Below are 19755 nucleotides of genomic sequence, written 5' to 3' on the forward strand. Positions count from 1 at the left end.
CCCATCCCCATCCCTCGTCGGGTCTCCTAGTGACGTGCTCGCTAGGCAACTCTCCTTCGCAACCACCCTGCCTCCCGGGAAAAACGGTCATTATTTCTTCATCATCATTATCATCAATCTCTACCGGGGAAAGAAGAACATCCCCCCCCCCCCCCCAGCAATACACAGCGTTGGACAGACCTGCATCATGGTCTGGTGCAGCAATTCCAATGCGCAGGAACGTTAGAGCATAGAACACCACAGCACAGTACAGGCCCTTCGGCCCACAATGTTGTACCGACATTTTATCCTGCTGTAAGATCTATCTAACCCTTCCCTCCCACATAGCCCCCCCATTTCTCTATCATTCATGTCTAAGAGTCTCTTAAATGTCACTAATTTATCTGCCCCCACAACCTTTGCTGGCAGTGCGTTTCATGCACCCACCACTCTCTGTGTAAAAAACTTACCCCTGACATCCCCCTTGAAACCTTCCTCCAATCACCTTAAAATTTTGTCCCCTTGTGTTGACCATTGTCGCACTGGGAAAAAGTCTCTGACTGTCCACTCGATCTATGTCTCTTATCATCTTGTACCATCAAGTCACCTCTCGTCCTCCTTCTCTCCAAAGAGAAAGCCCTAGCTCGCTCAACCTGTCCTCTTCAATCCAGGCAACATCCTGGTAAATCTCCTCTGCACCCTCTCAAAAAGAAGCTGCAGAGAGTAGTGGACTCTGCCCAATACATCACCGGCACATCCCTCCCCACCATCGGTAGGATCTACAGGAGGCACTGCCTCTAGAAGGCAACATCTATCATCCATATCATCTTTTCACAGCTACCATTGGGCAGGAGGTACAGAAGCCTGAAGTCCCACACCACCAGGTTCAAGAACAGCTACTTCCCTTCAACCATTCAGTTCCTGAACCATCTAGCAAAACCCTAATACTATATTTTAGCAACACTAGGACCACTTTGCACTAAAATGGACTGTTTTTCTTCTAATTGTGTTCTTTGTTGTGAAAATTGTTTATAATTTATGGTTTTCTTGTGAATACTGCTTATATGATGCTGCTACAAGGAAGTTTTCCATTGCACCTGTGCATACATGTACTTGTGCATATCACAAGAAACTCGACTTTGACTTTGATCTGGACAGCAACGAAAAAAGTTCAATTTGAATTTACAGCCAATTATGTACTTTTGAAGTAAAAACAGAAAATGCAATTCTGAGGAAAGGGAAACAGTTAATGTTTCAGGTCCAGGATCCTTCATCAGGACTGAGAAAGAGAGAAATAAGTTAGTCTTGGTAGCAGAGAAGGTAGGGGAGGGTGATGGCCGGAACAAAGGGAATTTCTTTGATAGGGTGAAAAAAGTGGCAGTTAAAACAAAAATAGGCTTGTCTTTTGTAATGCGTTGCTAATGTTGTATAGTCTATGGAATGTTGTAAAATCTGGCCTACTGGGACATGAACAGCAGGCCAGTCCATACAAAAACGAAAAAGATAAAATGGGATGGTTGGCAAATGTGGCTAGTCTCATGCATACAAACAGAAACAGTGTGTTATTAAAATTGGAGAATTCAATATTGAGTCCTGCAGGCTACAACGATTCCACCACCAGATACATATTCTCTTCCCCTTTCAGCCTATGTAGCTGAAAGGTACTTTCCCTTTGTGACTCTCTGGTCCACTCATATGTCCCCTCCTACTACACCTCATCATATGGCACTTTCCCAAGCAACCACAGAAGGTTGAACCCCTATTCTTTTACCTCTTCCCTTCCTACCATTTAGAGACCAAAAGTACTGCAATTATTCCAATCTAGTGTACAACATTCTGTCTTCAGAATATAGACTCCTCTACACTGGAGAAACCAAACACAGATTGAGTGATCACTTTGTAAAGCAACTGCACTCAGTCTGCAAGAGCAACCCTGAGCTTCTGGTTGTTCACAGTTCACAGAGAGATACAGCACAGAAACAGGCCATTCAGCCCACCAGGTCCATGCCGACCAGCGACCACCCACTTACACCAATGCTACGTTGATCCCATTATTTTAGTCTTCCCACATTCTTGTCAACTCCAGCACAGATTCACCACTCACCAACACTCTGGTGGCAACTTACAGCAACCAATTAACCTACCAGCCCGCACGTCATTGGGGCACAGGAAGAAACCGGAGCACCTGGGGGAAACCCACTGGGTCACAGAGATAATGTGCAAACTCCACACACACACACACACACTCATAGTGCCAGAGGTCGGGATCAAACCCAGGTCTCCTGTGCTGTGAGGCAGCGGCTCTATTAGCAGTGCCACCCTTGCCAACTTAGCCTGCATTGTCTGCCTTTATTCTTTTGGTCAACATTTATCACTTCATACACCTTAGTATTCAGAGGCCCACACTCTCATGACCTCCCAACACACCATTCACCACAGCCCCCTACTTCAGTGCCTCATTGATGGCCCCATGTCGTCACCCTCAGCCGCTGCACTCCATCGTTCCCTGCCCCTTTAAATCTCAATGGCATGTGGACGTCACTTTAATACTCCATCCCATTCCTATTCTGACCTGTCTGTCTCAACCTCCTCCACTGCCACAGTGACGCCCAACATAATCTAGAAAAACATCTAGGCACAACACTGAATTTTCCAACTCTGTTATCATTTCCCGTTGCCATGTGGATGTCCCTTTCTCAACATGTTTCTGTAATAGTCAGTACTCAATCTCCTGTAACCTGATCATTGGCCCAATTAACCATTTCAAAACCCACAAGAGTAGAAAGGAGTCCTTTTCGATCGCATGGGACTGATTAAGAATGAATTGAGCTAATCGATTGGACAAATGGGAAAACATCAAACCACATCACCTCCACACCAGAACTAAGGCTACCCCAACTTTAGTCATCAAGCTTCAGCATGCAGTTGATGCTAGCATATGTGTGTGTTAGAGGCTGGGCTCCAAGTTATTGACTGATTTGGAAGTATATGAAATATTCTTAACAGCCATAAAGCAAAAAGTACTCTACCAACCTGCCCACACTGCCCTCCAACAATAAATATCCTTGAAAAACATGGATTGTTTTGCACTCTGTACTACCTCAATGCACTCTGTACTAACCCAATGTAACTGCACTGTGTGATGAATTGACCTGTACGATCGGTATGCAAGACAAGTTTTTCACTGTATCTCGGTACAAGTGACAATAATAAACCAGTACTAATACCAATACCAAGATATTGATGATGATATTCACCAGTACCTTTAGTGTTTCAGCCCTGCCTATTCTAAGGATGAGTATTTGAAGCTCAAGACTTCAAACACAGCACAAAGCTCACGGGCTACCAGGTAGCAGTGATCCTGACCCTCCCATGTCCCCTGTGTAATGAATTATCTGCAGCTAGCACCTAAAAGATTTAGAAAAATAACATTGCTATTGTCCCTGTAAAATCTTCCACATCCACCAGGACAGGCATACCAAGTCAGTGCCTTACTCCAGGCCAACATAGACATTGAGGCCCTAATTACACCCAGGTTGCTGTTTCACCTGCTGTGGGGTTTCCAGCAACCTGTTTTTATTTCAGGTTTCCAGCCGAGTTTTATTATTATAAAAAGGTTTATTATTAAACCTTTGAATTTACATTTCTTCAATTCTGGACTCAAATTTCAAATTTAAATGCTTCAAATTTTAATGTGCCTTTAGTTGCCTAGATTCTGAACTCCTGAAATCTCTCCCCTGAGCTTCTCTCACTCTACCTTTATCACTATTAAAACGCTCCTTAAACCTTATTTTTTGACCAAACATTTGATCACCTACCACTCACATGGCTTGATGTCATTCTTTGTTTGAAAATGCCCCACTGAAACACCTTGGGATGCGTTTCTGTTAATCTACATTCTGTTGATGCTGTGGTTGGCAGTCTGCAACGTAAAGTACGTCAAAGTCAGATCAACGCGAGTATTTCTGCATGCAGCTGGTGTGCTGGTCGCTTGGTGGAAGGTGGCACTCTCGAACGGCTAACCTGCTTTATCAAAACACCGACACCACCTTCTGCAAACGCCCGCCTACTCACGTTACCACTTCCCTCCCGCCAAAGAAGGTCAGGCGCCCCTCCCCTTCAAGTAGCGAGCCGATCGCCCAATCAGCGCACGACTTGTCGGGGGGAGTGACGTGCCCGCTCTGCTCGGCTCTCGCCCCTGACTGACGAGAGCAGGAACACGCTACCGCGACTGGAAGATGAGTGCGGAGCAGGAGGAGAAGTTGAGGCTGGTACGCTGCAGTATCAGGAGCTTCCCCGACTTCCCCAAGCAGGGCATCCTGTTTAAGTGAGTCTCCCGCCGGTGGGCGAGGTCGGGGTGTTGGTGTCCGCAGGCCTGGGATCTCCTCCTCAGGCAGTCGCTGGGGATGTGAGGATGAGTTGCTTCCGCTCGGGTTTTGCGGGTCCTGGGCTGACCGGTGAAGCCAAAGCCAGTGTGGGAACCACAGACCCTCCATGGATGGGGCAGTGGGGTGGTGTGCACCTTCCGTTTCCTGGTTGCTCTTTGTTGAGGCTCTCAGTGCCGTCCAGAATGCTCCTCCTCCACTTTGTGGGCCAGGGATTCACACGAGGCAGTGCGGGGCTGAACTTTGAAAGGAGGGTGTGAAAACATCTTGAAATGTTTTGCTCTGTCGGTCCAGTAACTTATTTCCACGACAGGGTTTGAAATAGCGTGTCTATTTCGGGATTCTGTTGTTGGGATTGAGTGTAATTAGGCCGTCCATTCTCGGGATCCTCAGATTCTTATTCGGAATAGTTTATTGTCGTATACACCAAGGGTGCATTGAAATTCCTTGCTCGGGTCAAGCCAGTGGATTTAGAGAATTTTACAGAGACAGCGCTGGTGGTGCCTTGGGGTGCCTGTTGCGAGTGGTTTAATTCTCAGAAGCATGTAAAAGGACTGGGATTACAGCTGCTAAATTTTATGTTGGGTTTAAGTTATTGATCAAGGGATGTACTGGCACACTGATGGTGAATTTTATAATTCTCTCCAGAGCAAAATAACGGAATTAAAGATGGCCAGTGTTAGTAACCAAGCTGAGTCACTCTGAGCTTGACCTGGTCATTCACACTTGATGGAGTAACTTGGTGAGCGATCTTGGGAAATACTGGGTGGGGAGTGGAATTACCCAGACCTGTTGGGAGAGTTAGACGTGTTTCAGTTGCGAGCCAGGGTTATTGGCTCGCTGCTGTATTGCTCTTTATTGCCCATCTGATTTCCTGCACAATCCTACTTCTGTGGCTGAGACTATCAGCTCTGGAAATATCTCCCTACAACTCGTCGCTCATCTCACCTGGACTCGCCTATCACCTGATCTCACCGATCTACTGCCTGCGTGTGCTCCCCCCCCCCCCCCCCCCCCCCGCCACCTTTTTCTTCTGGCTTCTGTCCTCTTCCTTTCCAGTCCTGATGAGGGGTCTCGGCCCGAAACGTCGACTGTTTATTTCCCTCCATGGATGCTGCCTGACCTGCTGAGTTCCTCCAGCATTTTTTGTCTTGCTCCAGATTCCAGTATCTGCAGGATTTTTTGTGTCTCTGTATTTCTCTTGTGACATTCCTTACAACCTGTCTCTTTGCTCATTTGCCCTAATATGGCTGTCAAATTTTCTTCACACCTGTCAAGCATCTTGATGTTTTGCAATGTTTAAAAATTGCTGCATCAATAAAAGTTGTTATTGTTCAAAATAATGGCAGAGGAAAATATGAACTAGATTTTTGATCCTGAATGCAGTTATCATTTCCAACCCACAGTCCACTTGTGTTTGTATAATTTATATGCATGGCTCTTTGACGAAGCTGTTTAATTGAAACAATCTGTCAAAAGTAAGAACATTTTTGTCTCTTTGTTATTTTTAAATACTTCAGTCGCATTGCCCTGAAGGTTATGCAGTTTCGAGTTTAGATATCAGTCGTAACAGTCCTCTTCTGATCTGTTTTCCAAAATCTTTTCTCGATTATTGTGAATGAAATTTCGATTGCGAATTGAGAAAACCTACCTAAATAGTTAGACTTGTTGCCATTGAAAAATGTTTGTTTGTTCTTGTGCAACATTAACAGCAGTGAGCTTTTCATAAATTCATGCCTTGCAGTGCAAAGTACATAATTTTTGCTTTAATGAAAATGGATCTTTGGATAATGTCAGTAAGTAACATGTTCTTTTACACAATTTCATGATATCCCAAAATACATAACATCTTCACAATAACAGAATACTTCACAAAGTGTGTAAGCTTTTTAGATCATGCTCATCAATATTTTGACATTTTGGAAATCAATGACTGATTCTATCTAGATCTGACTTTAGAAGGCTTAGTTCAAAATCATAGTGTGGAATCCAGAAATGTTTTATTTCTATCTTCATAATTCAAGCTCAGAGTGCCACAGACTCACTGACAATAAATAATAAAATTTGCTGGAATGTTGTTCCTCATTCTGCCTTCCATTTTCCTTATTTTCTCACACTTTTGTTTTTTCCTATTGTGTGTTGTATCCCATCCATAAAACAAATTTTCTTCCAATTTTTGCATTTCTCCAACACTACTTGAGGCTTTCCTGAAAATCCAAACAACACAGTTTCTCACAGATCTCTGTGACTAAATCATCTGTAGCAGAGCATCCAGTTAATGGTCTTACCAGTGAGTCCAAGAGACCAGTAAATGACAACAAAAAAACTGCAGATGTTGGAAATCTCAAATATAAACAGCCTGTTCTGGTGGAGTGTCTTCAACCTGAAATATTAAATCTGTTTCCCTTTCCACAGATGCTGCCTGGCTTGCTGAGTGATTCTGGTATTTTCTGGTTTTAGTCCATTAAACTAATCTGTTAGGTTTACCAGTAAGTTGCTTGCTGGAATGGACTTCAGTAATATTGTTAAAATAGTTATGAACCTGTTGGATCATCAGACCAAAAATTGGACATTACTCTAATGAGCAAACCATTGACTGTATTTAAAATGTGTGGTTAAAATGGTGATCAGTGACAACAAACTAAGAACAGAAAATAGGAGTAGGAGGAGACCATTTGACCCCAGAAGCCTGCCTCGCATTGGCTATGATTATGGCTGATCTGTTCCAGTCTTCATCTCTTTTGTGTCATTCCCCCATAATACTCAATTCCATGATCCCTACAAAAAAGAAGTTTATCTACTTCATCTTTAACTACCCTGGGTTAAGAATTTCAGAGATTCTTCACCATCTCTGAGGAGTTGTTCCTTCGTACCTCAGTTTTAAATGATGACCCCCCCCGCCCCCACAATCTTGTCATAATGTCCTTTCATTTTAGACTCTGCACTAAAATAAACATATCAACATGTATCCTGCCATGCCCCCTTGGGAGCTTGCATGTTTTATTACAATCACTCCTTATTCTTCTGAGCTCAAGAATATGGAAATAATTTCTTTAACTGCTCATGGTAGGACAATTTTCTCATCCCAGGAATTAGTCTGGTGACTCTCTTTTGGATTGCCCCCAGTGTCAGTATATCTTTCCTTAAACGAGAGGACCAAAACTGCACAGTACTCCAGGTGTACGAGAGGTTGGAATTTGGAAATAATGAAGAATTATTACAATTTTACAGGATATTGAGGAGACAATACCTATATTTAAAGTGTGTGGTTAAAACAGTGATCAGAAAATAGGAATTTTCTGTTCTTATTTGTTGTCACTGATCAAATTCTAACCACACAATTTAAATACAGATATGGTCTTGTCAATATCCAGTACAATTTGTAATAATTCTTCCTTGGTTCTAAACTCAAACCCTCTTGCAATAAAGGACAATTTGCCATTTAACTTCCCAAACACTTGCTGCACCTGCCTACTAACCTTTTGTGATTCATGGACAAGAACACCTAAATCTCTCTGTACCTCGTCCATCTGCAATCTTTCTCCATTTAAATATTAGTATGCCTTTTGTAGTTAAATAGCTAATAGTAGCTAAACTAAATTCATTAAGTAAATTGGTTTCATTGGTGCACTTTATGTAAGAATGGTGGGTGAATTGTTTGAAATGATTTGGCGCTTAAGGATATATTCAGTTGTATATAAATTGAATTAGAACATAGAACAGAACAGGCCCTTCGGCCCACAATGTTTTGCCAACATAGCTAATCCCTCCTACCTACAGATTGTCCATATCCTTCCATTTTCCTCTCATTCATGTGCCCATCCAAGCCCCTCTTAAAATCCCCCAATGAATTTGCCTCCGCCACCCTATCAGGCAACATGTTCCAGGCATCCACCATTCTCTGAGTGAAAAAACGTACCCCCTCACGTCTGTCCTGAACCTACCCCCTCTCACCCTAAGTGCATGCCCTCAGGTATTCAATCACTCAATAATGGGAAAAATATATTGCTTATCTATCCTATCTATGCCTCTCATAACATTATACACTTCCAACAGATCACCTCTCAGCCTCTGCTGCTCCAGAGAAAAGTGCCCAAGTTTGTCCAGCCTCTCCTGATAGCACATGCCCTTTAATCCAGGCAGCATCCAAGTAAACCTCCTCTGCACCTTCTCTAAAGCCTCAATGTCCTTCCTATTGTGAGGTGACCAGAAATGCATGCAATACTCTAAATGCAGCCTAACCAGAGTTCTGTAGAGATGTATCATAACTTCTTGACTCAATGCAGGAAGTCCCCACGTTACGAACGAGTTCTGTTTTTGAGACTTCATAACCCGGATGTAACTCGGAACAGTGCATGCGCACTTGGCCCAGGAATTGCGGCCGCGCATGCGCACTTGGGCCAGGGATCGCAGCCGCACATGGCCCCAGCCGCACATACGCACTTGGCCCGGGGTTGGGCTAAAGAAGGTGTACCGCTGCTGTGGTGGGATCAGGGGCCGGGCCCACTTACGGGCGTTCGTAAGTCGGGCGTTCGTAAGTCGGGGAGTGCCTGTACCTTATTTAATAAATGCAAGCATTCCATAAGTCTTCTTAACCACCCTATCTACCTGTGTAGCCACTTACAATGAGTCATGGACTTGCACCCCAAGGTGTCTCTGCTCTTCAACACTGTTAAGGGTCTTGCCCTTTAGAGTGTACTGCCTCTTGACATTAGTCCTACCAAGGTGCAACACCCCATATTTATCTGGGTTAAACTCCATCTGCCATTTCTCTGCCCACATCTGCAACTGATCTATATCACGCTGTATTGGTCGCCAGTCTTCTACACTATTCACAACTCCACCAATGTTGGTATCGTCTGCAAACTTACTAACCGATCCATCAACATTCAGGTCATTTATGTACATCACAAATAGCAGAGGTCCCAGCACAGATCCCTGCAGAACACCACTACTCGCAGGCCTCCAGCCTGAATAAGTCCCTTCAACCACCACCGTCTGTCTTCTACGGGCAAGCCAGTTCTGGATCCACACAGCCAATTCTCCACTGACCCCATGCATTCAAACTTTCTTGAGTATTGGTTTATTATTATCACTTGTACCGAGGTACAGTGAAAAACTTGTCTTGTGTACCAATCGTACAGGTCAATTCATTACACAGTGCAGTTACATTGGGTTAGTACAGAGTGCATTGATGTAGTACAGGTAAAAACAGTAACAGTACAGAGTAAAGTGTCACAGCTACAGAGAAAGTGCAGTGCAATAAGGTGCAAGGTCACAACAAGGTAGATTGTGAAGTCATAGTCCATCTCATCATATTAGGGAAGTGTTCAATAGTCTTATCACAGTGGGGTAGAAGCTATCCTTAAGTCTGTTGGTACGTGCCCTCAGGCTCCTGTATCTTCTACCTGATGGAAGAGGAGAGAAGAAAGAATGACCCAGGTGGGTGGGGTCTTTGATTATGCTGGCTGCTTCATCAAGGAGGGGAGGCTGGTGTCTGTGATGTGCTGGGCCGTGTCCGCAACTCTCTGCAGTTTGTTGCGGTCCTGGGCAGAGCAGTTGCCCAGCCACGCTGCATCCAGATAGGCTTTCTATGGTGCATCAATAAAAGTTGGTGTGAGTCAAAGGGGACAAACCAAATTTCTTTAGCCTCCTGAGGAAGTAGAGGTGCTGGTGAGCTTTCTTGGCCATGGCATCTACGTGATTTGACCAGGACAGGCTGTTGGTGATGTTCACTCCCAGGAACTTGAAGCTCTCAACCCTTTCGACCGCAGCACCATTGATGTAGATGGGTGCATCTACACTGCCCTCTTTCCTGAAATCAATGACCAGCTCTTTTGTTTTGTTGACATTGAGGGAAAGGTTGTTGTCATGACACCATTCCACTAAGATCTCTATCTCCTTCCTGTACTCCAACTCATCGCCATTTGAGATACGGCCTACAACGGTGGTATCATCTGCAAACTTGTTGATAGAGGGCTGAGGATGCAGCCTTGTAGGGCACCAGTGTTGAGAATAATTGTGCCGGACGTATTGCTGCCTATCCTCACTGACTGTGGTCTGTTGATTAACCGATGATGTAGGACCTTGTCAAATGCCTTACTGAAGTCCATATAGATGACATCCATGGCTCTGTCTTCATCAATCTCTCTCGTCACCTTGTCAAAAAAATTCAACCAGGTTACTAAGACACAGGTTGCCCCGCACAAAGCCATACTGGCTTTCCCTGATCAAGCCATTGGATTCCAGATGCTCGTATATCCTATCTCTAAGAATTTTCTCCAGCAATTTCCCTACAACTGACGTGAGACTCACCGGTCTACAGTTCCTTGGATTCTCCCTCGTAATATTAGTATTGCAACTCCTCTCTCTTTTATCTCCCTCTCTATTCTTTCTAAAACTTTGAAACCCTGGTACATCAATCACCTATTCCTGTCCCTCCCTCAACTAAGTCTCTGTAATGGCCACAATGTAATAGTTCCATGTACTGATCCATGCTCTGAGTTCATCACTCTTGCTCATAATACTCCGAGCATTAAAGTAGAAACACTTCAAACCATTCGTTCCATCACATCTGTTATTAGGAATCTGCCTAATACTACATTCTCTGACATCAGCCCTCCTGCCTGTTCCCTCACTTACTGACCTGTCGTTCTGGTTCCCATCCCCCTGTGAAGCTAGTTTAAATCTTCCCCAGGAGCATTAGCAAACCTCCCTGCCAGGATATTGGTTCCCTTCCAGTTCAGGTGCAACCCGTCCCTCTTGTACAGGTCACCCCTTCTCCAGAAAAGGCTCCAATGATCTAAGAACTGGAAACCCTGCCCACTGCACCATCTCCCCAGCCACTCATTTGTCTGTGCTATCGTCCTGTTCTTTCCTTCACTAGCTCGTGGCACCAGAAGTAATCCAAAGATTACTACCTTGGAGGTCCTGCTCTTCAGCCTCCTTCCTAACTCCCTATTCTCATTGTGCAGGACCTCTACCCCTCTCCTGCCTATGTCATTGGTACCAATATGCACCATGACCTCTGGCTGCTCACCCTCCCCCTTAAGAATATTCTGCAACCGTTCTGCGACATCCAGGACCCTAGCACACAGGAGGCAACACACCATCCTGGCATCTCTTTGGCGGCCGCAGAATCTCCTGTCTGTCCCCCTTTTTTGAGTTGAGTTGTTTCTTTAAAATTTAATTCTCCTAAGAGGGAGGATGGGGGCATGTTTTACCAGTTTAGTAGCTTGGCATGGGAGTGTTTCAGTGTTGAGTTTGTACAACAATCTGGCAGTTTTTCAACATTGTAAATTCTCATGGCAGCAGAATGGGCCGCATTGTGTTTGATCTGGCTCTGCAACTTGCTTTCACCTCCCTACAGGATGTATGTGCAGCTCCTAATATCATAGAGGCCTTGTGGCTGTCCACTGTCTCCAAATGTCTCCGATGATCAGAAATACTTGAAAGCAGTCGAAAGACACTTAAATAATTTTTTAAATTATTTATTTTGAATTTACTTAAAAGCATATATGTAAATTAATTTTTTAAAAAAACATTAACATGGGGAAACAAACCAATTAGCTTTATTTGCCTCTTCAATGAATGCTGGATAAGTGAGCTGTGGTTGAAGTTCAAGGACTAGATACAAAGTGTATCTCACCCATCAACTTGGCAGGATCAGCAACCACCATTGCCTCAGGTCTGCAGCATGAGATCAGGTGTTCTCAGCTTCTGATCTCCAACTCATTTCATACTTGGACCATATTACCCAGGCACAGAAGCCTGGAGTGTGCTGCTGCAAGCAATGCAGGTTGCTGGTGGTTCCCTATGAAACCAACAGCTAGCTATCAGTCCAACCTGGCCTTATGTGTTTACATTTTCTGGGTTCATTGTTCAATAACATCTGCCTCTCATCCCTGGTATTATCCTTGAGAGGTTGAGTCGCCTGGGACTAATCTCGCCAGAATTCAGAAGAATGAGAGGGGATCTTGTAGAAACATATAAAATTATGAAAGGGATAGATAAGATAGAGGCAGGAAGGTTGTTTCCACTGGTAGGTGAGACTTGAACTAGGGGACATGGCCTCAAGATTCTTGGGGATAGATTTAGGACAGAGATGAAGAGAAACTGCTTTTCCCAGACAGTAGTGAATCTGTGGAATTCTCTGCCCAGGGAAGCAGTAGAGGCTACCTCATTAAATATATTTAAGACACAGTTAGACTTTTGCATAGTAGGGGAATTAAGGGTTGTGGGGAAAAGGCAGGAAGGTGGATCTGAGTCCATGGCCAGATCAGCCGTGATCTTATTGAATGGTGGAGCAGGCTCGACGGACCTGATGGTCTAGTCCTGCTCCTATTTCTTATGTTCTTATGAAGCTTTTTCCTTATTTATACAATGTAGTTGTTGCTGGCAAGAACAGCATGCTGTTGCCCATCTTCAATTGCTCTTGAGAAGGTTGTGGTAAATTCCCGTGGACCTTTTGTTGAAGGTATTCCCACAGTATTGTTAGGTGGGGTATTTCCAATATTTGGAGCCAGTGAGGGTGAAGGAATGACAACATACTTTCAAGTAGGATGGAGTGTGACTTGGGAGGGAAACCTGCAAGTAACGTTACTCCAATGTGCCTGCAGCTCTTGTTCTTAGTGATAATAATTAGGGATTTGGTGGTGCTGTCGGAGAAGCCAGAACAAGTAACTGCGGTACATTTTGTCGATGGTGCACACTGCAGCCGATGTATGATGTAAGTAAATTTTGGAAAACAAGCATCCTAACACTGCCCTCTAGAGGGTATTGCTGTCTACAATTAGAATTGGTTTATTATTGTCACTTGTACCAAAGTACAGTGAAAAACTTATCTTGCATACCGTTCATACAGATCAATTCATTACACAGTGCATTGAGGTAGTACAGAATGCAGAGTAAAGTGTCGCAGCTACAGAGAAACCTTCTAATGTTTTAAAAATCCATTTGTCACCTTTGTTTATTGTGCTTTGGCTGCCACATGCTCTTCAATACCTTGTATCTTATTAAATGAGCCATTTTTGAAGAGTTAATCATACCATTTGAGATGGAATTGGATATACACTGTTACCAGAACTTTGGTCTCTAAATAATAATGAAAAACAGAAAAATGATGTAGATGATATTATTTATTCAAAGAGTAGCAAACAGACAGGCACTTACAACCCATTTCAATAAACTGGCATCAGTTGATCAGAATGAGCTAGCAACTTGCATTAAGTTCCAAATTTGGGGGTCCTTCCTTTTGCACGTTGATCCTAGGTTCACACTAACAAACCACCAAGATTCCTGTTTGTATACCCTTTGTTCTAGTTCTTTGTTCAATCATGTTTGCAGGTTCTGTGCTCACACATGTACAGTGTTAATTAGGGTCATTATTAAACTTGTTTTGTTTTCTTGTGAATTTCTTGGGTAGCTCCTTCAAAGTCTGAATTGTGAGACAATACTCCTATATCTCTCTTGTCATGTTTAATTAATTTTATAGTTAAGCCTCTGTCTAACCAAATCTTGGGTTTCTACTGATATTGACATTTCTGCTTGTACCTTCTCTAGGAACTTTTAGCATCCATTTAATCTAGCCTTCATACTTTGTTCTGATGTTTCCCACTATAATCTTTTATTCCTGTACCTAATTAGTTCCCAGCCCCGTCACGTATATATTGATACTGAAGCCCCAAACTAAAGGTTCCTTTGCTATAATCCCATCTTCATATTATACAAACTTCAGTAAATGATCACCTTTAAGTTTTGTCTTCAATTATAAAATTAAGCATTTCAAATAACTTATTAAGATTGATGTGACTATCATGATGAATGCATTAAATAATTGTAAATATGTTGGACACAATATGAAGCTGTGGGTAGATTTGTACTTTGCTGCCCCAGATTTATAAATCATCCCACTGAGTTTTTTTTTGTTATTTTTTTTCAACTTAAGCCTGTTGTAGAATGTTAACAAAAGTTTTATGCACTTGATGAAGTTGCGCTTGGGTTTCAGTTGGCTGTTCAAGTAGACTCTGTAGAGATATCTTGTGATTCAAAATAGTGATTTAGTTTACTTATGATAGCTTCTGAAACATTGATAACCATGGTTGACCAAGTGCAAATATCAACCAGCTCCCTCTATCCAAATCTTGCTCTGACTTGCTGTTGAAAACCATAGTGTTTAAAACAGAGCGCATCATTTTTCCATATAGTAATGTATTTAATGTCATAGTTGCATGTTCCTTGTCCTTTATATTGCCACCTCAAGAGGATACTATACATGGATCTGGCTTCAATGGTACAGTTGATATTATAAGGTCCTTTTAAATCCCCATAAAGTCTTCAGCATGATATAGATAGATCTGTGCCTATTGACAATCTAATCTTCTCCATGGCATAGTTGGGTTTGTTGTGATTTCCAAGCTACAAATTATTTTGTATTTTCTCTATCACTTGGGTTCCTGCCATCTGATAACCTTGTTGATCAGGGCTATAATCAGTAGTCCTAAAACAACTGCACTTCCTATATTAAACTGTAATTTAGCTGTCTCCCTGAGTATACATTTTGTAATGTTGTCATTATCTGTCAATTGGTTAAGCTCCATAGCTGCTCATTCTTGATCCAATTCAGAAACTCCCCTCTCTTCCAACTTCTCCTTCAACTGCTCTACAATCTAATTCCAATGACCCCACATGACATCCTGTTCCGGTGTCTATTACTCTTTCTGTTCTGCCTTTTAATTATTTTGTTTTAGTGTATCCTTCTATTACCTTGGTTATATTCCAGCTTTTGCATTTGTATTGTCATTATCATTCAGAGCTAGTATAATGTTTTAACTTGCTTTGCCATCATTCTCATTTTTGTATCTGCATTTCTAATATCTGAAATATTGACTGTTGCAATAACAATACCCAGATCATTGGCAAGTCCCCCTTTTTCCTCTTATAATACAAAAGAATCATGCCCGTGCCAACTTGACTGATGCAAACTGCTCTCTTTATGATTGTCCCTGCTAATCTAGTTTATTCCTTATAAAATCATTCACCTGGGTCCTCATATTTTGTTCTGCTGTTTCCCACTACATCTTTTATTACTGTACCCAATTGGTTCCTGGCCCACTTGACTAGTAAGGTTCACATACTTAGCTGACTCTAAGGCCCCCTTGCTACAACACAGGAATTTGAGAGAAATCTGATTTGATAACTTCATTGTGAGCAACTTTAGAAATGATGGCTAATTGACTTACTTCTATGCTAAAATTTCTATGGATTTTAAGAAATAAAGCTCCGGAGAAACTTCCTGTGACTGTTGTTTGCTGTGGAGGTGCTTCTTCCTCCAGATGCAAGTGACTACAAGACTTCAACAAACCCAGACTTCCAGTGAATAAGGGATCTTAAATTGCAATCCAGTATGGAACCCACAATATTCTTTGGTCATGACTAGCTTTGGTGAATTTTTTGATTGGTAATTAGAATAAAATAGAGAAAATGCTTTTAAAATTGCTCTGATATTAATGCATTAGTTATATCTGTAATATCTTTAGTTTTGTTTGGGAAGTAAAATGATTGCAAGGAAATTAAATTGACACTTTTAATGTATTGTAATATTGAACTGTTGCTGCATGCTTTTAAAGTTACTGAAATGTCTCAGAAACTGAGTGTAAAACTACATAGCTACCCCACCACTAGAATTTATGAAAATAGCTCTTTTAATTGAAATTTGTTTATAAGTCTATGATGTAAATAATTTGGATGAAAGAAATGCACTTGTCAGATTCATGGCTGCATCCCTAATTAGACTTTTTTTTTGCACTATATAGTCTTCTTGCAGTATTGTCTAATTATTAATCCATTTATCTGTGATCAAGTCCATTCCAACCAATTTTTATTATCAGCGGTCCTTGAATCTACAAATGTACAGTAAGTGCTTAATCTGGTCAAAGTGCACATTTACAGTTGATACAAAAATAAGTCTGCAGATGCTGGAACGAGAACAAAAAATTATGGAAATGCCCAGTAAACCAATGGTTGTTGGTGCAAGAACAAGTGGGTTGGTATCACTGGTGTCACCCTTTTCAGAATCATTTCTGAAGAACTGCAACCTTATCCGCACCAGCAATATGGTGTCTTATTCTCTTGACTGGTGTTAAGAATGATATGCTATACATTTGCACTCCATAAAAGATAGATTATTCCAGTATTTTCTGCTGTTACATTTAACTTATCCCCTGTTTTATTTTTCAGGGACATCATCCCCCTTTTGAAAGATCCCAAAGCCTTTACTGCAGTTATTGACCTGTTTGAAGATCATTTGAGAAAGAAGTTTCCCCAGACTGAATTAATTGTGGGTAAGGGTACTTGTTCTTGACTGCGGTTCGGCTTTCGGTCTTCTCTTAAAACCAGATTCCATAGGCTACAGTGCTTTACATGTGGCTATTTAATTCACGTCTGCTGGGTGAGTTACTCTGTTGACATAGTGGATAAAGTCACTGGCTAGTGGGCGAGTTACTTCTAGGGCTCCCTTTTCTAATTAGTGGCATAACGTGCAGGCTCAATATTAGGACGAGGATACCACAGATATGACTCTCTAATATTTTTTTTAAATCATTTTGAAAATAACCTTTTGAATGGGGTACCAGAGCTCCTTTGCTATTTGCGCAACCACACGATAGCACAAGTTTTTTGCCTTTGGATGAAGAGGGAGATTTTTATAACACAAAGTAAATTCTTCCTTTTATAATTTTAGAGAGGAAAGTTTCAAAAAGTGATAGGTCAAATAAATGTGTTTACTCTAGCTTAAACCTTGAGAAGGAAGAAGCAAATTGTGTATTTATTAAAAGGAAGTATTAGATGACAATAAAAGCCCCCAAACATAGAAGAACTATTTTTAATTTGTAACCTGCTTCCAAGTTTATCTTTTATGAAGCGGTGTAAATGTATAGCATAGCATCATTCTCAAAAAAAGTAGCATCTTCACTGAAATTACCAGAATGTTTAAGAGTACTGATTTACTAAGAATAATGCTGCTATTGATTATATGTTGTTCTATTCCATTGTGAAATAACTTTGCTTTTGTGTCCCACAGGTTTGGATGCCCGTGGGTTTCTGTTTGGTCCTTCTCTGGCGCAAAGACTTGGAATTGGCTTTGTACCAATTAGAAAGAAAGGAAAGCTTCCTGGTAAAATTATTTCCATAAGATATCGCCTTGAATATGGAGAGGTAATCTTTCTTGTTTTTTTCTATAATTAAAGGGGAAATATTTGTAATCTTATAATATGGAACTGTATCATAATGCTATCATATTCTGAAATGTTTCTCTTTTTTTGTTTAAAAGGATGAAATTGAAGTACAAGCTGATAATGTGCAACCACAACAGAACGTTGTCATCCTTGATGATGTACTTGCGACTGGAGGTACAAGATATATGGTTAACTTTCTGTATTGCAGTTGCATGAATTTTCACTTCACATTTGTTGTGTTGGGGGATCTAAACATTTAGGCTTTTGTTTTTGCAAAGTCTGGCAATTTCATCAGCACAGTTTAACATCCCTTAAGCAAGCAAGTTCTAAGATGTTATGTTTACGAAGAACAGTACAACAATTTAATGGAAAGCTGTATATTTAAACTTTCAATTCTTGAGTAGGTATAAAGTTTTTAATAAAATCAAATGATTGACTTAGATTTTTTGTCTTTTGGTGCAGGTACACTGGCAGCTGCCTGCGATCTGATGAAGAAATTGGGAGCTAATATTCTTGAGTGCTTAGTAGTAATTGAAATTAAGGATCTGAATGGTTTGGAGAAACTGAATTGTGTGCCTCTCTATTCACTAGTGCAATTCTGAGTGTAAGAACTGCCTTGAATTACCTTATTAAAAACGTAATTCATTAATTGACATCAGGTCCTCTGATCATCAGGGACAATGTGGTCAAGAGTTAGTGTTGATGTTTTTTAATAATTCATTTCATAACACCTGGAATGCTAAGACCAAATGAAGCACCGTATAATTCCTGAACTTGCTAAGAACTCTCTAGTTTGAACTTGAGACTTTTCTAATACTTCTAATCCTTTTAGTCCTGTTAATTCCTATTCTTTCATAAGGGAAACCCTTTTTAAAAGGGTTTTTTTTTAAAGCAGGACTGAACCTCGAATCCTCAGAACTAATTTTCAGTTATCTGATCTCAGTATGTTTTGATCTGTCAGATACCAAACTAACCATAAAGATGGGATAATAGTCATGTGGCTCCTGATGAATATAAACGCAAGTTTGATTTGCAAGCCTCATTTGTGTAAGGCCTCACTGCACATGTGCTATGTGATTTTTTTTTGACCCACAAATATAGTCCATTAAGGTAACATTACAAAAGGTAAACATAGAAATTTATTTAGAAGTGCTTTATGTAGTTTGTGAGTATATGAAGAATGAAAGATTATTGGTTAGAAGTTACTTTTGAAACGGTAACATGATCCAGATTAAACAATGTTGGAGTTCTCAACTGAATGTTAGAACCTGATAGTTCTAAATTTGAGTGAGTGAATGGTCTAGTACCCCAGTTATTGCTGCAATCCGTAATCTCATATCAATCTACCCTTTGCCTTTGACAAGGTTCAGCACACCATATACCTCCAATGCCTCTTTCCTGTTGTCTGGTCTTAACTGTGCCATTCTTATTCAATCATTTGTTGCTGGAGAATTGCCTGTAGGGCCTATGCCATTTTCCACCACCAGCTCCATCATTGCTTCAGCTCATCCACATCATTACCACCTGAGTGTTCTAATGCTGGTCAATCATTTTACCCTTTGCAAAAGTTTGGTTGTCTAATGCTTTGTGTGAATTGGGGATAACAGCAAAGTCTTATTTACTCATCATCCCCTGCACCTTGGCTTCTGTTTAAACAATATTTTGATTTTTTTTAGTTCTTAGTTTTTCAGTTCTTCCATTATATACCTGTCTTCTTCCAGCCTTGTAACTTGCAGAGACTTTTGCACATTTTAAGGCACTCCATAAAACTCATCTGTGGTTTTTCATCTGTGGTAATGTCCTGAATGGCTCAATGGCAATTTTTTTTTGTTGCCAGTCACTGTTTTGCTATTTTATAGATGCTAAAACATGTTACAGGAGACTGATTTCAAATTCCAAGGCAATTCCCAAATAACCAAAAAAAAATTTGAACTGTAAACCACCAGCTCATCAGTGTCCTACGGAACACCCTTGCAAGTCTAATCTCCATTTGACTTGTCAAATAAATACTGCCTTACCGGCAGATCTAGGCAAGTTTCAATACCAGATTGTTAGGGTGCATTCGTCAACTTAAGACAAAGAGGAATGGGGAAGAAAAGTGGCCTTGAAACCACTCTCCACATCCTTTACAAATTATTAACTCAGTTTAATTTGTAACC

At 41.3% G+C, this 19755-nt stretch overlaps 1 protein-coding gene across 1 annotated transcript; it reads left to right on the forward strand.

Moving 5' to 3' along the window:
* Positions 1–4120: 4120 nt before the first annotated feature.
* On the forward strand, positions 4121–18249 carry aprt (adenine phosphoribosyltransferase). The gene is made up of 5 exons (XM_052028101.1): positions 4121–4306; positions 16602–16705; positions 17443–17576; positions 17692–17770; positions 18059–18249. Exons 1-5 carry the CDS (start codon positions 4218–4220, stop codon positions 18196–18198), a joined length of 546 nt encoding a protein of 181 aa, XP_051884061.1. The 5' UTR covers positions 4121–4217; the 3' UTR covers positions 18199–18249.
* Positions 18250–19755: the final 1506 nt, after the last annotated feature.

The sequence above is a fragment of the Pristis pectinata genome, chromosome 13 (genome assembly GCF_009764475.1).
Source record: "Pristis pectinata isolate sPriPec2 chromosome 13, sPriPec2.1.pri, whole genome shotgun sequence".
NCBI classification, from domain to species: Eukaryota; Metazoa; Chordata; class Chondrichthyes; order Rhinopristiformes; family Pristidae; genus Pristis; species Pristis pectinata.